The 21,378-nt window shown below is 49.2% G+C and overlaps 1 protein-coding gene across 2 annotated transcripts in view; it reads right to left on the bottom strand.

Annotated features, from left to right (window-relative positions):
* Window positions 1-18,392: 18,392 nt before the first annotated feature.
* Window positions 18,393-21,378, bottom strand: part of Dym (dymeclin) — a 357,093-nt gene continuing 354,107 nt past the window's right edge. For both annotated transcript variants that reach the window (XM_058573871.1, XM_046428286.2), the window contains one exon: window positions 18,393-20,680. In XM_058573871.1, the coding sequence (XP_058429854.1) occupies window positions 20,531-20,680 (150 nt within the window). In that variant the 3' untranslated portion in view covers window positions 18,393-20,530. The remainder of the gene's footprint in view (window positions 20,681-21,378) is intronic.

Genomic DNA, 21,378 nt, shown 5'->3' on the forward strand with positions numbered 1-21,378 from the left:
ACCCAATACCTTTATTTGTTTATTTTTATGTGGTGCTCAGGATCGAGGTAAGGGCTGTACCACTGAGCATCAACCCCAGCCCTGGAATTGTTTTGTTCATTTCATTTTTTTTTTTTAATTGGGGATTGAACTCAGAGGCCTTAATCACTGAGCCACATCTCTAGACCCGCCTTTCTTTAATATTTATTTTTTAGTTGTCGTTGGACACAACACCTTTATTTTATTTATTTATTTTTATGTGGTGCTGAAGATCGAACCCAGGGCTGCGCATGTGCTAGGAAAGTGCTCTACTGTTGAGCCACAACCCCAGCCCACATCTCCAGCCCTTTTTTTTTTTTTAATATTTTAATATTTATTTTTTAGTATTTGACGGACACAACATCTTTGTTTGTATGTGGTGCTGAGAATCGAACCCCGGGCCGCACGCATGCCAGGTGAGCGTGCTACCGCTTGAGCCACATCCCCAGCCCTCCAGCCCTTTTTATATATTATTTAGAGACAGTGTCTTGCTGAGTTGCTTAGGGCCTCACTAAATTGCTGAGGCTGATTTTGAACTTGTGATCCTCATGCCTCAGCCTCCTGAGCTGCTGAGATTAAGGCATGTGCCAGATGCCCGGTTTCTTAATTTCATTTTGGATTGCTCATTTCTGGTATACAGAAACCAAGTTGGTTTGTATATTGATTTTTCCATCCTGCAAATTTGCAGAGATTGTTTAATGGTTCTAATAATTCCCTCTCCCCACCCCCCTCGCTGCTAGAGACCAAACCCAGGGCCTTGCACATGCAGGCAAGCACTCTACCACTGATTTACACTCCCAACACTTCTAATCATATTTAATGAATTATGTAGGGTTTTCTCTCTTTGGATACATCATCTGCAAACAGAGATAGTTTTGAGGAGGCGGTGCCAGGGATTAAACTCAGGGGCACTTGGCCACATCCCCAGCCCTGTTTTGTATTTTATTTAGAGACAGGGTCTCACTGAGTTGCTTAGGGCCTCGCCATTGCTGAGGCTGGCTTTGTTTTATTTGTTTATTTTTATGTGGTGCTGAGGATCAAACCCAGTGCCTCACACATGCTAGGCAAGCATGCTGCCATTGAGCTACAGCCCCCGCCCCCTGAGGCTGGCTTTGAACTCTGGATCCTCCTGTCTCAGCCTCCCAAGCTGCTGGTATTACAGGCATGCACCAATGTGGTCGGCTCAGAGATAGTTTCTTTCTTTCTACTCTGAATGCCTTTCGTTTCATTTCTTGCCTGCTCACTGTGGCTAGGACCCCTAGCACAATGTTGAATAGGAGTGGGGACAGCAGAATCCTGCTTTGTTCCCAATTTAGGGGGAGACCACCCAGTTCTGTGCCAGTAAGCATGATATTAATAATGAGTTTTTCACAGAAAGCCTTGGGTTGGGGTGGTTCCTTTCTATTCCTAACTTGATGTGTTTTTATCACAAGCTATCTTAATATCATAAAGCTATTTAAGAAATGGACCCAGCCCCCTCTCCTGCTGGGGGCCTGCTGGGGGCTTGGTGGGGAGCAGAAGAGGGAGGAGGAAGAGCTGTCAGCTTGCCACCACTCTCAGGGGTTCCCTTGGCCTGAAAAGGGAAGAAAGGCTAGCAGGGGCCAATCTAGGGGTCACTATAGGTCTCCTGTCACCAACTCATACAGGGACCTGTGGGGGACAAGGGAAGAGGCAGTCCGTTAGCTTGCTTTTGCACCCCGAGCTTCAGGACACATATGCCACGGACACACTGGAGAGTGAGACCTCGGCTCCAGGATCGTGATCAGCTCTCCCAGTCACTTCAGCGACAGCGCCACTTCACCCCTTTTCACCTCTCTGTCCTTCCATCCCTCTCTCCAGTTCTTCCTCTGGAAACAGCTTCACCAGGGAGAATCCCTCCCCTCTTTAACGGTCACCTCTTGGTGCCTTATGATGCTGGGCAGCCTTATCACTGCTGGATTGGCACACAGCAGGTGCTCAAAAAATGTTATCTTCCCTGGATATGCACACAGAGGTGCACCTACATGCATACGTGTGTGCTGTGCGGGCAGGGGAAGGGCATAGGCTGAGCTGGAGGGTCCTTAGATGGCCCTGGTTAGGAGGTGGGGGCTCTGGGAGCCTTGAAGAGACAAGCAGTTCTTTTGCACTGGTCTAGGGGACAGTCCCGCTGCCCTGGAGTCTACACCCAGCTCTGCAGGCCTGCCATCCTGGGCCCTAAAGAAGACAATGAGGTGGAGGAGGTGTTTAGAGCATACCTCGTGGCTCACAGGCACGACCTCCAGTCACTAGACGGGGACCAACTCGAAGAAGGAGGAAACCGAGGCCTAGGAGGGAGACAGTTCATCCGCAGATGTCACCCTGGAGCCAGAGGGTCTCAGGAAATAGGAGCCTGCCCTCCTTCACCATACCCCAATCAGGGCAGTTAGAACAAAAGGGCCCAGTTAGGTCTGCCCTCCTTGTCAGGAAACTGGGAGAAGCCAAGGCCGAGCTTTGTCCTCTCCCTGGGGGTTGTGAGGAGTGGGGAGAACCCAGGAGGCCCAGAGGGGAGGGGTGGGTTGGCTGTGCCTGTGGGAACCACTGAGCTCCACTCTGGCCCCCTGCGGGCCTTGGCCTGGGTCTCTGAAGGAGGGGCCCTGCCTTCTGTACCCCAGATTCCAGTAAGAGGCCTGTTAGAGCTCTGCAGCTTTCTGCCCCGCCAATGTCCCTGCTCAAGGACAGAGCGGATGGGCCCAAACTTCCCCATTTATTTCCAGTTCTTGGGGGAATCTGCGTTGAGGGCTGGTAACCCAGGAATCCTCTGCATCTCCTTAGTAGTGGCCAGCAGGCCTCTCCCTGGACAGAGCTGCCCCTCCCACCCCACACAGCCACACAGCTGGAGAACCTGGGGACATGTGCTGGACATGTACCTCCCCCCCAGCCCAGCCTGCATGGCTGAGGAAGAGAGGCCACTGTGACCTGGGCTTGGGCCTTGGGTTAATAAGTTCCTCTCCGAGCTGCTGAGCACACCTGAAGCCCACTCCACGGCCACATTCAACCCTCATGGTGGCCTTTACCTCTGCTCTCCAAGTCCCCAGGATTCTGAGGGTTCAGGTGGTCTGTGATTGTCTATCCTGTCTTTGGCCAGGCTGGTGTCTCCAGTGTTTTCTGTGCAGGGACCCAAGCTCAGCAGGGCTTCAGAAGGTCTCTTCATCTCCCCACCCCACAAAATGGACCATTTCCCCCACTGAGGACACCTCCCCCAGCCCCGCCCAGGGCCATCTTCAGCTGTTCCTCTTTCTTCTTCATCCATAACTGGAGCTGAGCCCTGGTCTCCGGAAGAGGAGCCTCCTTGACCAGCCGGTGGGGGACAGGGTGCCCTGGCTCTGGAGTCCCAGGGCTGGTTTGGGCCCCTGAGGTCCCTGTGTGACCTGGATCTCAGAGCTACCCCCTTGGAGCCTTAGTGAGCAGCGGCCGTCAATTTCATGAGGGCCCCTTCCCCCAGTGCAGTCCTGACGCTTGCCCGGCCATGTCCCAGCTTAGACCCCTGAAGGCTGGCGTCTGTGGAGAGCCAGGTGTCCATATGTCTACCCTGGGACCGACTTCCATCCGGTATTTCCCTACAACGTCTCCACTCCTCTAGGTGAAGGAGACAGCGCAAGCCCATCAGCACCCCTTGCCCTAAGTGCCCTTGCTCATCCCCCTCATCCTCCCGCAGCCCCTCCCCGCCCCTGGCTCTGTCAGTGAAGGGGAAGAGGAAGGGCTGGAAGCCCAGGAAGACATGGCATCAACAAGGAAGCTTGGCGGCTGGACGCTCAGGTCCCCAGGTCAAGGCAAAGGAGCTCCGGGAAGCAGGAGCTCAGCTGCCACGCCCCAGGGAGGGGACGTGCCCTTCCCTGCCTGATGGCAGGGCCAGTGGTGGACGCCACCCATGAGCTCACCTCTCCTGGCTCCAGGCAGCAGCCCTGCCCACCTCTGGAGAATTCCATGACTCAGGTGAAAGGGGCGGGGCCCTGCCAAAGTCTCAGAGCCAAGGTCACACCACCCTGAACCTCACCATCTCTGGAGCATCTGCGGGAGATAAAGGCCCGGACTGTGGGCGCTGCCTTCCCACTGGGCAGAGGGAGCTTGAGGGGCCTAGAGGAGAGCTCTGGAGCTTGCGGGTGCCCGGGAGCTCCTTCCTGGCTCTTCCCCAGCAGCCTGCAGGGTGGGAGCTGGGTTGCAGCTGGGGCAGGCAGGCCTGGGGCCCAGAGGTGGAGGCTTGGGCCTAGCTTCAGGGAGCTTCCCTGGCAGATGGGAAGCCAAGTGTGTGCCCAGCTCACTCCCACACCAAGGGCTGCCCGATGTGGCTGCATGGTCGTATACTGCTGGACTCCAGGGGGCGCCCCACACACAGACTTGATAAACTGGCCAGGGGTGAGGTGATGATGCTGATTATCTCTCTCACACACCCACCCACACCCACATCCACACCCCCCACACTTACACTCCCACACAGACACACACACAAGCAGGACATCTTCCAAGTGAATTCACACCAGTGTCCTCTTCCCTGCTTAATGACTGGGGCCTGGGGCGGGGTTCAGGAAGGAAGAGCTGAACTGCCTTCCTACTGAAACCCCTCTCTGGGGTCTGCTTCAGGTTCCCAAAGGCCAGGATGACCGTCATGACCCTAACTGGGACCCACTGAGGCCAGCTCTGGGCCAGCAGCCTCCAGTTGTCCCTGGTGGGCCTGGCCCTTGCTCATGGTGCTCTTCAGCACTCCTTGCCCATCTGGACTCAGAGGCACAGTTGAAAGGTGACCTGGTGCACAGGGGCTTCCAGGAGCCCTGAAAGACTGCGCCAGCCATCCCCTCCTGAGCTGTCCTCTCTCCTTCCCTCAGCCTGGAGCACACCCCTGTCCATTATTGGGTGTCGACCAATTCGAAGCAGACTGAAGGCATCAGACCTGCTCTGGGCGTGCCACTTTGGGCACAGGCTTAATGTTTGTGACAGCGTTGTGTGTAGATCAATTATTATGCTATTTTATAGATAAGGATTTGAGAGGTCCCCGTAGTCAGTCCAGGCTGTCTGTTTCCAGGGGCCAAGTTTTTTTTTTTTTTTTTTTTTTTAGAGAAAGAGAGAGAGAGAGAGAATTTTTTTTAATATTTATTTTATTTTTTTAGTTTTCGGCGGACACAACATCTTTGTTTGTATGTGGTGCTGAGGATCAAACCCGGGCCGCACGCATGCCAGGCGAGCGCGCTACCGCTTGAGCCACATCCCCAGCCCAGGGGCCGAGTTCTTAAGGTGTCTCTAGTGTCCCCACCTTCCCCTTTCAAGTTTCCAGAGGGAGTTGGTGAAGTAGCTTCTGCTTTACAGGGACACTTGCTTGGATCCCTGAGCTGCTAAGTCTATGTCCCTCTCCGCTGAGGCTGCAGCTGTGAAGAAGCCCAGGCCAAGCAAGAGCCGCGGCTCCAGCCCTCAGCCCAGCTGAGCCTGCAGATAGCCCACTTCCGATCCCAGTCGGCTGAAGGCACCTCCTGGGCGTTTTGACCCTGGCGTTGAGTGACCCAGCTTTGGTGACTTGCCTGCAAGCCCCAGACATCATGGGCAGGCATGAGCCATTCCTGCTGTGCCCTGTCAACCTTCTGATCCAAACTCTGGACAGTGGCTGTTTGAAGCCACCAAGTTTTGGGGGTATCTGAGGTGCAGTACCAGATAAATGGAACAGCTGCCATCTGCTCCTGGCCCTGCTGTGTCACCGAAACCCCTTCAACACACTGGCCCAGGACTTCCAGGTGGCTAAATTCAACGAGCTCATTTCTGCATGGCCTTTCTTCACCTTTTGGCCACCATTCGGGCCTTCTGGAAAACACCCTGGCTCTTGGCTTCTGTGACATTCTCTTCCTCCTGGCCTCTCTCTCACTGCCGAAGCCTTGGTTCCCTCATGGGACTCCTGTCTGTCAAATGCTCCTTGAATGTGGGTGTCCCGCAGGGTTTCTGTCGTCTTATTCTTATCTCCCACACACAGGGCTGCAATTCCATGTCTCCAAAGGCCCCTGGACCCAAATCAACAGCTGCGTCCTCTTCCCTCTATCCCTGCCTCCCCTCCCAGACTTCCTGTGGCCTAGTTCCTGCCATCAAATCACTCCCCATGCCCGGCCTGGACACTGGGGCCCACAGAACTGGGAAGGCCATGGGTTACGTGATGACGCTGATTATCTCACACACACACACACACACACACAGGGAGACTGGTGCCATCAGTCTAGGCAGAGGGCTGTGGCTCCTCCTGTTGTCCCCGCACAGCCTTATCTGAAGGTAACTGCTGTTTTTCTTTTGCTGTCTCCGCCGGCCTGCTCAAGGGCCCAGTGCTGGTGGTTTTGCTGACCATTGGCAAGTGAGTTCACCCCTGAGTGGAAACGCAGAGCCCACAGTCCCTAGGCCCTTGCTCTTGCCCCCTTTGCTTGTTAGATCTGATTCTGCCTTGTGTGAGGACAGTGGCCTCCCGGGACTCCTTGGGATGAGTTGGCCATTCTGTGGCAGAGGATGGAAATGTCCTTGAGCTTGTTCTGGGGTCTGCTGTGCTCTCCTGGAGCTGTCCCTGTGGACAGATGCTAACAAACTAATAAGCAGAAGAAGGGTCTGGAGGTCAAGAGCCATGGGCAAGTAGTGGGGGCAGTGGGGCCTGTGGTGGTGGGGCTGGGAGATTCCCTTGAGGGGCTGAGAGCAGAATAGACCCACAGGGGACTCCATTTAGGGCATGACCTCGGCATCTGGGGCCAGCAGAGTCTGAGGGCTCCAGAGCAGGAGGGGTGTCCAGTTTCCTACATGGGAGCCTGAGGGCTGCAGGCCTGCCTTGGGTGAGTGTGTCCATTTGAGTGTGGGTGTTGGGGTGTGTGTGTGTTTGCAGGGCTAAAGGAAGAGGAAAGCAAGGAGATGCAGTTAGACATGAAGGTGGGGAAGGTCAGGCCAAACGGAGCAACGCAGGGTGGCATCTGGGGTTATGGGCAGAACTGCGTCCCTCAAATTCAGGGAAGTCAACCCCCAGTCCTGAGAATGGGACTGTCCCTGGAGATAGTGACAGGTCATTGAGGCAAAATACGGTCACTGGGGTGGAGCCTTAATCCTATCTGACTGGTAGCCTTCTGGTAGTTGGCTTTTTGATGCAGGGTCTCACACGAGCCAGGCAAAAGCTCTACCACTGAGCCATGTCCCCAGCCTCCACTTATGTCCTTTGAGCAAGAAGAGATTAGGACAAAAACACACAGGGAGGGAAGACAGGGGAGGACACAGGAGGAAGGCAGCCCTGGGCAAGCCGGGGAGAGAGGCCTCAGAAGAAACCAAGGCTACCGACATCTTGACTGTGGGCTTCAGCTTCCAGAGCCATGAGGAAATAGATACTGTCGTTTGAACCACCCCTCCCCCATCTGCGGGACGTCTTAGGGTGGCCCCAGCACACGAACACACCTGGATTCCAAGTCAAGACAGGAGGAGGGCATGTTGGGTGGCTGGTGACAGCAATTTCAGATGGGCTGCGCCTCCCACCCCCCACCCAGCCTCAGGGCGAGTCACACCCACCTCAGCATCAAAGTTCCACCACCTGCCCACCCTCAGTTCCTGAAGGTTCAGCTCCTTTGCACCAACAGAGAATCTGGAAGTGACCCCGGCTGTCCTTTAAGAACTAGCACCCCACCTCCTAAGATGCCGTAGCTCCAGAGCCACCCAAGGGCACACACACATAATATGTCATCCATTAAAATTCCAGTTTTACAGACTTGTTCTAAAATTGCCCAAAGGATATGGAAAATAGCCCTCTTTGAAGATGTGTGCGTTTTGGAATGGCTGCCTCAGCCGACATCTGGTTTCCTGGTCTCTGGACTGAGGGGGAGGCTGGGTCTGGGCCTCCTGCTCCCTGAGAGCAAGGGCTGTTTTGGGGGCGTTCTCCCTACCCTGGGCCCCTTCTACTCTGCCTGCGTCATCTGGATTGGGGCTTGTGCTGGATGTGAATGTCCCTGTGTGGTGCCTCCTCTCTGTTCCCTTCACCAGCAGACCCTTGGGCCTCCTCCAGCCCCAGGCCTGCATCCCTCATCCAAAGGTCCTGACTCAGTCCCCATGGTGCCACCCTGACTCAGAGCCCAAGCCCGACACTCCCTCAGGTGGCAGGGCAGATGGGGAGAGTGTGCGGAGGCAGATGTGCAGTGAGAGGGCCGCACTGTGTGTGCCTCAGGCTCCTGTCTGTGCAGTGGGGATAATGATCCACCTGCAGATCCCAGGCTGCTCTGAGGGGCTGCTGGGCCCTGGTGGCCAGAGAGGAGGCTTGCCCACCCTGAGGTGGGAGGAGCTGCCAGTTCCTGTTGGGGAACCAGGGAGTTGTGGCCAAGCCATGGGAGCCCAGGCAGGGAGGACGCAGGCTGGGCTGGCCCAGGATGGCTTCCTGGAGGAGGCTGGATTTAAGCTGGGTCAGCAGGCTGAGTCTTCCTCAGAGGTGGCCAGGACACATGTAGAGTTTCTTCTGAACCTTCTGCCCCGCCCCCCAAAAGACAGACAGCCCCCACCACAGGGTCCCACTCTGCCAGGCTCTGGGGCTGAGCTTAGGTTCCCTCACCGCCACCTGTCCCCTATCCCATCCTTTCAGTGGACCCAAAGGGAAGCCGTCCGCTCTACGGGGTTGCAGGTGAGTCCAGGTTCGGACCCACGTCCCGGCAGCCTGCAGGGAGAGCTGCCCCACGCAGCTCCCTCTTGTCTGGGAGCCCCCATGGGCACTTCACACCTTTCCCTCCTACTCCTGTGGCCCTGCCCCTGGGCATGTCATTCTTATTACAGACCAGGGATTTAAGGCTCCAGAGATCTGAGGGCAGACCTGGACCTGCAGGTGCCCACCAGGCAGCCAGGTGGGCTGCTCTGAGGCCAGGTTCTCCCAGGGTTTGGGGGTCGCGGGGAAGCATGCTGATGTCTGTCCTAGCCACGGAGTCCCCTGAGGGGGCCGAGCGTGTGAGTGTCAGCGGCTGGTGTTTGAAATTGGAGGCCCCCAGCCCTGGGTCCTAGGGACCCAGAGGACAGCATCTTACCAGTTTGGACCAGGCTGCGTGACAAAGGCAGCTGCTGAACTTGGGGGACTGCAACGGGCCAGGGAGAAGAGGAGGGGGAGTGAGTGGCAGAGTGTGAGCAGGTGTGTGTGTGGGGACTTCAGCCAGACCCCTCCCACAGGGCCTCTCCCTGCCCAGCACAATGGGGCTGGGAATGCACAAGACCACAGGATGCTGGGCTCCAGGACTGGAAGCCAGGATGACACTTGCAGGTTGAGGGCTCCACTGTGTTGTCCCCGAGGGCAGACTTCCCCACTTAGGCTAGATGGGCCCCTTAGGAGCTGGGATGGGCTGGGGAGCTGTGCCATGGCAAGGACAGGCATGTCCTTGAGGGCATGAATTGTTTGCTCCCACCCAACTCTGATTCCTATTAAGCAGACCTGGGAGATGGGGCGGCCGCTGTGCGTCCTGCAGGGGTGCTCACAGAGCCCTGAGGAGCATGGGCTGGGCTGGCCATGAGGTGGCTGTGGATGCCTTGGGCTCATCCCTCCCTCATGGCTCCAGGCCCCCCACAGGCAGACTGGCCTCCACCCTGGGAACTGTCCCTTGGTGATCCAACAATAGGGCCTGGGAGCTGGGATCCAGGCATCTCTGGCTGGGGTTTTCATTAAGATCCTTGCACTGTCACTGCATGAAGACCTGATTTCTACATGGTTCCCTGGCCACCCTGCCTCTCCCTTCCTCCAAGAATAGCCTGGCTTACACATTCTGAGATTTACTCCATGTAGCCTGGCTCCAGAACCTGACTAGTTTGCCACAACAATGGATCCCTCTCCTTGCCAATATTGAACTGGGCATGGAAATGTGAGGGGGCTTCTGGGAGAGAACCCCACTCCACACTGTGCTCTGGATGAGATCTTGTCTTGATGGAAACCCCAGGAACTGTGGCAGCCTTCTTGTGACTCCGAGGGGACCTGGCCAGAGGCTGTCAAACTATAGATGAGCAGAGCTTGGTTCTGTTAAGATGGCACTGAGCTGCTGTATTAGCCTTTGCTGGGGTTTCCTATCATGTATGATAATGCAAGTTATTATTTATTGGATGCTTGTCATTTTTAGAAACGGTGCTAAATACTGGTATTAGTCAATAGATGCTTTTTTTCTGTACTGGGGCACTTTATCACTAAGCTACATCCTTGGCCCAGATTGGCCTTGAACTTGTGATCCTCCTGCTGTGCGCCACTGCACGGGGCTAATAAATACTTCTTGAGGTCAGATGCTGTTGTGCGCACAGGATGTAGATTTGTAAGAATCACAAGGTCTCTGCTCTCAGAGAATTTATATTCTCCATGCTCTCGATAGTATATCACTTAAGATCCAAAAAACAGCTGGGTGTGGTGGCGCATGTCTGTAATCTCAGCAGCTCTGAAGACTGAGGCGGGAGGATCGTGAATTCAAAGCCAGCCTCAGCAGCTTAGTGAGACTCTAAGCAACTTAGTGAGACCCCGTCTCTAAATAAAATATTTATTTAAAACAAAGGGCTAGAGATGTGGATCAATGGTTAAGTGCCCCTGGGTTGAATTCCTGGTTAAAACAAAAACAAAAACAAAAACGGGACTCTAACAACAGCCTGAAGTCCAGTGACAGACACCACAGCTGGGCTTCAGGGGTCCCAAGCAGGGGGCTTCCTGGCACTAGAGGCTGGAAAGCAGAAGGCATCTCTGGCTCCCCTACAGCTGGCATTCTCCCCTCCTAGAGTCACCTGGCTGAGACTTGAAAGGGGGAGTGAGTATCAGGGGTAATAGGTAACAGGCATTAGGGAGAAGTGTGGCACTTGGTTCCTCTGGGGCCACTGTGGGCAGAGTTTAGAGACTGGGCTGTCACTGCACTGATAGATGCTGGGTGCTGAATGGGACCAAGTTTTCAGTCCTGGGGAGCCACTGGCATTTCTACTGGCCGTGTGTCATCCAAGCTGAGGTCCCTTCCCCTCCCTGCCCCGCCGCCCCCAATTGGGCAGTTACTTAATACCCAGAAATAAATCATTTTCTGCCTAAGTCAACTCAAGAAGCTTACGTGCTTGCCACAAATACCACCACCACAAATGTACCACCGGTTTAGTCTCATCCACTGAATGAGGTGGTGGATGAGGCTCCACCCACTGTGGGTGAGAGGCTGGTGGCCCTTGGCATAGGGTGGAAAATAATTGGGTCAGAGAGTTGCCTCCTGTATTGAGGAAGGAAGCAGACACAGGGCTGGGAGCAGGAACAGGCTGGGACTTGGGCTTATCTTCCTTGAAGAGGGAGCATGGTGCTGTTTGTTGGATGGACAAAGGCAGAGACAGTAAGGGGAACCTCAGTCCCTCACAGTCTCCACGGTCTCTCCAGCTCCCAAGATGGCGCGGAGTTTGAGTAGTCAGTCTTACTGCGCTCAGAGATTGTGGGTCTGGGTGGCCAATGTGGCTGGAAGTGGAGAAAAAGAATCCCAGAGAGAAGGGAGCACCTTAATTTGCTACTAATTGAAGCCACTGACTCTACAGCTGAGCCGTATAGGGGAAGACTCCACCTGAAATTCTGTATGCAGTGAGATGACCTCCAACAGTGAAGGCAAAATAAAGGCACTTTCAGGTAGACAGAAGGTGGATTTATCAACAGTAAGCACCCTTATTGTGGGCCGCCCTCAATCTACGACATTACCTTCAAACATCGCCCCATGTAAAACAACTCAGAGAAACTGGTTTTATTAAACCCAAACTTTTGAACCCAAAGGTTGAGCTTTGCAGTTACTCCTGCTACATTTCATTTCATAAAATCAGCCTGTTGCTCTTTTTGGATTTTCCCTCTATCATCTCCCAATTTCATGTCATTCACAGGTCTAGAGGACATTTTTTTTTCTAAAATTTCATCCAAAGCAAAAGCAAAACAAAACAAAACCCAAAAAACTTTGATAAGAAGGTTGCACAGGGCAAGTCTGAGACCAGAGACCAGAGACCAGAACCATCTAGATAACTTCCCTTAGATCAGTGGTTCTCAAAGTTTCTGGAATCAACACACTGTGTGTGTGTGTGTGTGTCTGTGTGTGGTGCTGGGGATTGAACCCAGGGCCTTATGCATGTGAAGCAAGCACTCTACCAACTGAGCTATATCCCCAACACTCAACACACCTTTTGTGCTCTTAAAAATTATTGAGGACCCCAAAAAGATGTGTTCATGTGGGTTATGTCTTCAATATTTATCAAAAAAAAATTAAACTGAGAAATTAAAAAAATATTTAACAACTTAGTAAAATACAACAATAAATACATGATGTTAATGCAAATAATGTATTTTTATAAAAACCCTTTAAAATTATGAGAAGGGAGAGTGAAATAGTTTTGTATTTTTGCAGATTTCTATAGTGTCTGGCTTAATAGAAGACAGCTGGATTCTCATGTCAGTTTCCCTACTGGATCTTGCTATATCACACACCAAGCAACTTCTGGAAAACTCCTCAAGAAAACCCTCTTTGAGAAAATGAATTTGTAAAAGAGCAAATAACTACTGGTGATGATGATGATGAAGCCTCAAGGACCCCTGGAGGTGGGTGTACTGGACAAAGGGGTGATCACATCCAGGGGAGCCGGAGCAGGAGGTGCTGAGCTCTCATCACACTGTTAAGAAATGTATTACTGGAATTTTTCATTAATATATCAGAGGTAACCGAAACCTCAAAGAATGATAAGGGGGACTACTGCACTGCCTTTTATTTATACATTCTGGCGTTGATAGTCATCTGGGGTGCTTCCAGTTTTTAAATTCTGTCTCCCAGTGCACATTCGTGCATTTCTTTTGGGTGTCTTCCTAGCACGGGGATTGCTAGGTCTTAGCAACTTTGTACTAAGGTCTTGTTGTCAACTACAGTAGTACTGCCCAAGTTTCCCCAAGTACTTTTCATTTATATTCCTACATTCAATATATGCCATTTTTGTTGCTCTAAATCTTCACTCACACTGGATGTTTTGGAGAGGTTTGATTTTTTTTAAAAGGAATTTGTTCATTTTACTAAAAAAAAATCCAAAAGTAATTTCATTGAGAAATATTTGACATCAAAACTGCATGTAAAATGTACAATTTGATTAATTTACACTATAATCTAGATCATTTCATCTAGATTTAAAATGAACCAGTGTCATACTGCTATGGTTTCAATGACCCCTCCAAAGCACACGTTGAAATATATTGCCATTGCATTGGGAGGGAGAGGGCCTGAGGAAGGAATAAAGTTTGGCCTCCAGATTCTTCACGTCCCCCGACCCCATGCTCTCTACCATGTCGTGATGTAACAAGTTGGCCCTCAAAATCCTGATGTTGGACTTCCTAGCCTTCTGAATGGTGAGAATTTTATTTTCTTTATAAACCACTCAGTCTGTGGAATTCTGTTATACCAGCAGGAAATGGACAAATGCAATATACTATATTTTTAATTTCTGCACGGTCGTAAGGAATCCAACCATTTCCTCTTCTGATACTGGCTATTCCTCTTCTCTCCCATGCCATTTCTTCTTCGATCACTTTTGTTAGGGGTTTTAAATCCTCAGTCCTTTTAAAGAAACAACTTTTAACTTTTCTGATTTTCTTTATTGTATATTTGTGTTCTTCTGCATCAATAATTTTGGCTTTTATCTTTATTTTTGGGTTTCATTTGCTGTGAGCGTGGGTGTTTTAAATTTTGAGATGATTGCGTGGATTACTGATTTTCAACATTTTCTCTTTTCTAACACATGCATTTTTTTTAATATTTATTTTTTTTTTAGTTTTCGGCAGACACAACATCTTTGTTTGTATGTGGTGCTGAGGATCGAACCCGGGCCGCACGCATGCCAGGCGAGTGCGCTACCGCTTGAGCCACATCCCCAGCCCCTAACACATGCATTTAACAATACATTTCTAAGCACCGTTTTAGTTGCCTCCCATAATTTGTTTTATCCTTATTTTTTGTTTCGGTACCGGGGATTGAACCCAGGGGCACTTTACCTCTGAGCTATGTTCCTAGCCTGTTTTGTTTTTTGACACAGGGTCCTGCTAAGCTGCCCAGGCTGGCTCTGAATCTGCAATTCTCCTGCTGTCTCTGGATTACAGGCACACACCACCCTATCTATTAGTTTTGGTATGTACTTATTTTTGTTATTTGGTATGTACTTATTTTTCAATTCAAAATATTTCAAATTTCCTTTGTGATTTCTTTACCAGATATAGAAATCTAATTTCCAAACATATGAGGATTATAACATTTTAAAATAATCAATTTCCACTTTAATTGTGTTGTGGTCAGAGAATATATTTCTTTTTTATTTTTTTTTAAAGTTTGTTGAGACTTTTATGGTCAGCATTTTGGAGCAAATGCCATTTGTGTTTGAAATGTATGCTACTGAATGAAGTGTTCTACATATATCCACTTGGCCAAGTTTGCTAATTGCATTGCTTAAATCTTCTATGACTTGATTTTTGTATGTTAGTTTTAAATTATCAAAATAGTCATGTTAAAATCTGACTCTCATTACATATTTGCTTTTTATTTCTATCATATTATTTCATTTATTTTCAAATTACATCATTAAGTGCATAAACATTTAGTATTAGTTCCTCTTCCTGTAATTGAATTGAACCTTTTACTTCTGAAAAAAGAAAAAAAAAATTCTGTTTTTAGCCATGAAATCTGCTTTCATATATTTATACCACTTTCTTTATAATTAACTGTTTGTTGTGTATATGGTTCTTCATATTTTTCTTTCATAATTTCTAAACACATGTTTTAAAGGAATCTCTTATAAATAACACAAAATCAAGCCCGACAATCCTTGTCAACATTTGAGCATTAGTTCATTTACATTTGATGCAATAATGGGTTTATCACAAATATTTTGCTTTGTATTTTTCCACCTGTTCTGCTTTTTCTTATTTCCTTTTTTATCTTTTGCAACTCTTAAATCTGGTCCCTGAATTGATTATTCCAATCCCCCTTATTGGGTTGAAAGTTTCATACTCTTCCTAACATCTCAACTATTACATTGTGCATACTTGACTTACCCAAGTCTGATATTAAGTGGGTTTTTACCTCCTTGGATGTTTCAAGGGTCTTAGAACACTCACACTCCACCTGAGTCTTCCCACCTACTTTTACTCTCATGCATTTTATTCCTACATATATTTAAATCTCCATAAGACAGAATTATTGTTTTATGTAATGTTTACATCTTTTTCTTTTTTGTTGCTTTCAAATCATCACATCCCCTAATTTTTTTACTGTGTGCATTTTCTTCTTAGTCAAACCTTTCCTGAAACTCTGTCTTCATGTTTGGGATCATTTACTTCTGCCTTTAAAACACCCTTTTAGTATTTCTTTAGGGTAGGTGTGCTGATGAATTAATTCTTCCAGCTGTTTCTCTAAAAATGTTTTTATTTCTCCTTCATTCCTGAAGGATATGTCCCCTGATTAGAAATTTTTAGGTTGACAATCATTTTCTTCCAGCATTTCAAAAGGCAGGATTTCACTGTCCCTACTGTTCCTCTGAAGCTGGCTGTCAGTCCAGATGTTGCTCCTTGATGGTTACATCTGCCCACCCTTTCCCAGCAGACTGGATATTTTGTTTGCTTGAGGATTTACTCTGATGCATCTCGGTGTGGATTGTGTGTTTTTTCTTATCCCACTTGGGGTTTATAGGAAGGCTTTTTCAATTCATGACTTGATAACTTGAGTTTTTAGAAAAGTTCTTAGCTGTTTATTTTATTTTATTTTTTTTAAATTAGATAAAGAGAGAGTGACAGAAAGAGGAGAGAGAGAGAGAATTTTAAAAAATATTTATTTTTAAATTTTCGGCGGACACATCTTTGTTTGTATGTGGTACTGAGGATCGAACCTGGGCCACACGCATGCCAGGCGAGCGCGCTACCGCTTGAGCACATCCCCAGCCCTGTTGTTAAGCTTTTTGAGTTCTTTATATATCCTGGAGATCAGTGCTCTGACATGCATGTGGCAAAAATTTGCTCCCAAAACGTAGGCTCTCTCTTCACCTCATTCTTTTGCTGAGAAGAAGCCTTTTAGTTTGAATCCATTCCATTTATTGATTCTTGATTTTATTTCTTGTGTTTTAGGAATCTTATTAAGGAAGCTGGGGCCTAATCTGACATCATGAAGATTCCGGCCTCCTTTTTCTTCTATTATGTGCAGGGTCTCTGGTCTAATCCGTAGGTCCTTGATCCACTTTGAGTTTAGTTTCATTTTGCTGCATATGGGTTTTCAGTTTTCCCAGCAATATTTGTTGGGTTATGTTCACTTTCTTCAGAGAGAATTTACATGTGCTTTGGGAAGGTACCAGAGGTTACTCGTGATCTAGTTTCACTTTAATTTACATTCAGATCCTGAGGTGGTTTAAAAAAAGAAAGAAAAAATGCATTGTTTGCTGTGGATGGTGAGCTTTAGTATCCAGGTTTATTCTCGACAAAGTAATAGAGGTAATCTAAACCCTCCAGCTGAGGACAGCTTCAAAATCTGGTCAAAACTCAAACAAACAAACTAAAATAAAACCATACAAATTTGTTGGGAGGCATCCAGCAGGGTGGTGAGAGTTCACCTCTTTAGCTGTGCGGGGCTGTGTCATAGTTTTAACATTTGTCCTCTCCAAAACTGGTGTTAATTGCCACTGTAACAGCATGAAGAGGTGGGCACTTTAAGAGGACAGTGGGCCCTAAAGGATCTGCCCTCTCAGGAAGGATTTTTGGAGTGGTTCCCCTCTCCCTGCCCTTTTGCATTGGGATGAAACAGCAAGAAGGCCTCACCAGATGCTGTCACCTTGATATTGGACCTCCCAGACTCCAAAATTGTAATAATTTTTTTTTTTTTTTTTTTTTTTTACAAATCGCTTACTGTGTGCTACTCACACCACAGAACACACTAAGACAGGCTGCTTTTCTCCTGGGCTTTGCTAGGCCCGCAGTAGCTGACATTTGCCTTGTGAAATCAAGTGGTGGTTGGAGCATTGACCAAGTGGTGGGGTTGCTGATGAGTCTCCCTTGCTCTGCTTTGGGACCCTGACTACCCTAATGATTAAATTTTGTGCTTTAATAGAATTCTTTAAAAAAAGAAAAAAAATGCATTGTTCACTGTGCATTGTGTGCTCAGTTTTTCATACTGACAGAAAGCTTAGTTCATCAGAGAACAGAACCCTGACCTCCTTGACTCCAGGAGATCATGGATACTGGAGGAGCCCTGAATTTGTCTTTGGAAGGCCCAAGGATCAGTCCCTGATATCAAGTGGCAACTACTGAAATAGCAGGCAAAGTACCAAGAGGGAACCAAGAGACCTGCAGGGTTGACTTCATGAACGAGCCCGGGAAGCCTCAGCCAGAGCACCTGAGTCTAATTCATGGCCTGCCACACAGAGCAAGGAGCTCAGTTATGCAGGCTCCATACCTGGTGCAAAACCCTGGCTCTTCTGAGTCTCAAGGATGGCATGGTGCCTAAAGAATGATATATTAGGAGGGTACAGTGGCGCATGCCTCTATTCACAGCAGCTGGGAGGCTGAGGCAGGAAGATCACGAGTTCAAAGCCAGTTTCAGCAACTCAGTGAGACCCTGTCTCTAAATAAAATATAAAATAGGGCTGGAGTTGTGGCTCAGTGGCCAAGTGCCTCTCCATTCATTCCCTGGCACTGCCCCCCAAATCAAGAATGATATATTAAGAAACTCAGCACCTAAGAGCCCACTTCCACTGAATGCCTCTTTTGGAGACATACCTTAATCTGTGCTAGTGAGAGGGGCGAACACTGTCTGAGGCTGCTCCTATGTTCTCTCCTCTTTACATCTTCCACTTTTCCATCTCTGCCTTTCCCTCCAGAGAGAAGTGTGTGAGCAGTGTGCCTCCTATGCTGCCATTCCAGGGTCCTGTTTTCTTTACTTTCTGGTCTTTGCCCTCTTTGGTGTGCCCTGCTTAAGGTCCTGTTCAAGGTTGTTCCTCTACCCTATGACACCAGCCCCAAAAGGTGGTGGTTGGGACCAGAGTTAGAATTCTGATGCTTTGTGCAAAGTGCCTGAACTCTGATGAGAAGGTGGAATTGAAAGGGGGCACATTGTTTTAGAAATAAATACGTGGCAGAATCCTTCGTTGATACAATGACGAGATGCAATAATGGCTTCATGCCTCGGGTAAAACCACCTTGTCTATTCTGTTAATTTCCATCTGAACTCTTGTGTTGCTGCATTTTGCACATTTTTACTTTGGGGGAAATGAAAAGATTTCTAAGCAAATTAATACTCAAAATGAATTCAAGCAGGGCAGGGGATGTGGCTCAGTGGCAGAGCACTTGCCTAGCATGCTCAAGGTCCAGGTTCAATGCCAGCACAGGCAAAAAAAAAAAAAAAAAAAAAAATCAAGCATAATTCAAGCACAGCACTTAAATTTATTGCCATGTGACAAATCTTTCACAAAAATAAGAAAAGAACTCTGGGTGGCTTTGCAAAGCTGAGGCAGTGATGTGGGTAGAGGCCTTGATGCTGGGGGCCCAGGTGGTGGAGGCTGCTGCCCCAGGGGAGCTAGGTCTCAGCACTTGTGCTGTGTAGCAGGCTGGAGAGGAGGAGAGGGAGGCATGTCTGAAGCCAGGGCTCCGGTGAACTCAGGGAGCCTAGAGGCCTGAGGAAGTGGCCCTCAGTTTCTTGTCAAGGGTTCCGTGGCAGTTTGCTCTTATCAAGATGTCTGGGCTCTTGGGGACCATATTCCCCCCTGCTCCCCACCACATGGATTGACAGTCCTGTATCAGTCCTGTGTCATGGCTGTTCCATGGCACTGCCCAGCCTTCAGACTCAGAGGACAATTCTGTGGTCTTAACAGACATTAGCTGCTTCACATAACACTTAAAAACCTTTTTATTTTTTGATGCTGTTTGTTCAAAGGAAAAGAAAGCAAATTAGAATGCTTTGGAAACAAAGCTGTAAGTCATTTCCCACATAGGAAATAGGCATAATGCTACCTCAAATGACAACCAAGTCATTCCACCTTCAGGTCACCTGCACCCCAAAGCTGGACTGAGGAGAAAGTGTGAGCCACAGCACCAGCCAGAGATCCCACACAGACCACAGGAGGGGAGTCCATGGCCATTCTTGGGGACAGAGGGGCCTGACAACACAAGTGCTGAGAGGGAGGCGGGCCCAGTCATGTGAAGCAGCTGAGTCCCTGCGAGGATCTCTGGGAGGGCCAGGAGCCAGCCCCTGGGATGCATTTGCTTCCTGTGCCCACCTCTCCAGGCCCTTCGTCATCCGGCCTCAGGGGCTTCCACTTCACCCTGTCCAAATGAGGGTAAGGGAACGCTCCTAGGCCAAAAGCCAATAAGGACGGCCCATCCCTGGCTTTTCACAGGTGGAAACCACACAGAGGTACACTGAAGTGCTGGCATGGTTTTAACCTTTACATCAAGTGTGGTGACTGAGGATGTGACAGACCAAAATGAATAGAGACGCTGGTCCTGAAGAACTGAAGGGGTGACTGCCAGCTGAAGCAGCTGCCCAGCCTCATCTGGGTCAGGCGCTTCCCATTAGGAAACCTGCAGACGCTTTTTCACATTCTTGACAGTGAAACTAGGCTCCTTGTCTATACTGGGCAGGGACTGGCCAGGGACAGTGTGTGACTTGAAAGGACAGTCCTATGGTCCTCATACCACGATTCAGCTCAACAGAGCTCAGTGGCATGTTCCTCAGAGAAGCCCCTTCCTCTAGCTCAGGGACCAAACCCACAGGTTTCATGGCCCCAAAGCATTTTTAAAGTATTAGAAACAAAGAGAAAATCATGTTTTTCATTTCGCCTGGATTATAGCATTAATAAATGAGTCTCCTTTTGCTTTGACTAGCCTGGTTGAAGGAAAACAACTGCTTTCAAAATTAAGCTTTTCTTTTCCCGGTGATGAATACAGAGCAGATTCACTTAACCTGTGTGACGCTCTAGTTGAACTCCAGCTGTAGTTCAGAGGCCAACTCTCCCCAAAGGAGCCTTTTTCTTTCTTTGAGGGAAAGACAAAGAGCCTTGAAAGGTTAGTGCTGCACTGCCCAGGCCAGTGTTTAGGACACTGTGGACTGCTGAGAGGCGTGCACATGCACGCGCGCGCACACACGCACACACACACACACACACACACACAGGCATGTGTGCCTACATGGCCAAAACAAAGTCTTAAATGTGCTAATGACAACAACAAAAAAAAATAGTGTGTACTGCTGTGTTTGTTATGTGCCTAGGGCATCAGGATCCTGGGAAGCTCTAGATTTTTGGTTTAGAAATAAAACTGCATGTTGACTAGAAGGTTTTCATGTTTATTATTGTTGTGTGCCCCCAACCCCTTGCACTACAATCTAAGCTGAGTGATCTACTGCCAACTGGCATCAATTCTCCAAATCTAAGTGTGCGAGGGAAACACGTTTGTGATCCTCTCTGATAGAAGACACACTGAGCATTCTGTCTGCCTCTGTTCTCCAGAAATAAAATAACTAGCAGGGCTGTTTGGCTGGGGTGGTGGGAGGTGCGTCCTGCCTCAGTCAGAATCCATTGTGAACAGCTGGACGTCCTGTGGGTTCCAGTACAGGCCTACCGCTGAGTTGTAGACCAGAGACCAGACATAGGGGATGAAAAACTCCTCGGGCTGCTCCTCTTCCACATATTTGAATTTCAATTCTGGAAATTTCTGCAACAAAAACAAGATGATTTTATCATCTCCCACTTCCATGCACAGGCAAGAGCAGCAGGAGTTTGTAAGTGGTGTGGTGAATGGAGAATCCCCTCCCCTAGTCCGTCACAGGCTGGAAGCGCCAGGCTTTTAAGACATTTGCTGTACAATGGATCCTCAGGAAATGTAAATAACTTGTGGCACGAGTGACCCCACAGTGAGTTCTGGTCAGTTAATGTCAGTCTGGCTGACAGTTTGGTGAGGAGGGACCCAAACAGCGCATATGACTACGATGAGACTTATCACAGCTGAGCAAGAGCCCCTCCTTTGGGCCGGACAATGTTCAGGCAAACATCCTGTGGTGTATGAGGCTGGGACCTCATCTGCAGTGTTGAGTCATTCTGGAGATGAGGACCCTCCCTCACAAATCCTGGGCCTTGAACTAAAGAGGGAGACGCTGGCCACAGTATTGGAGTGGGCAGCTTTCCCCATAGCCTTAGCTTTGAAGAGGGGAGCTCAAGGTCACTCTTCAAAGCCTTGCAGGTGCCCTGGGCCTGCACTCCTCAGTCCTGTCCCACAGGGGAGAAGGTGAGCCGCTTAGCAGCCTACAGTGGCGCTTACATTATAGCAGGTTTTGGGCTGTAAAAATTTTCTAATTTGGGGGCTGGGGTTGTGGCTCAGCGGTAGAGAGCTCGCCTAATGCGTGCGAGGCGCTG

Source organism: Marmota monax, unplaced genomic scaffold, assembly GCF_021218885.2.
Source record: "Marmota monax isolate L192 unplaced genomic scaffold, Marmota_monax_Labrador192_F-V1.1 WCK01_AAM20220418_F8-fsc00031, whole genome shotgun sequence".
Lineage (NCBI taxonomy): Eukaryota > Metazoa > Chordata > Mammalia > Rodentia > Sciuridae > Marmota > Marmota monax.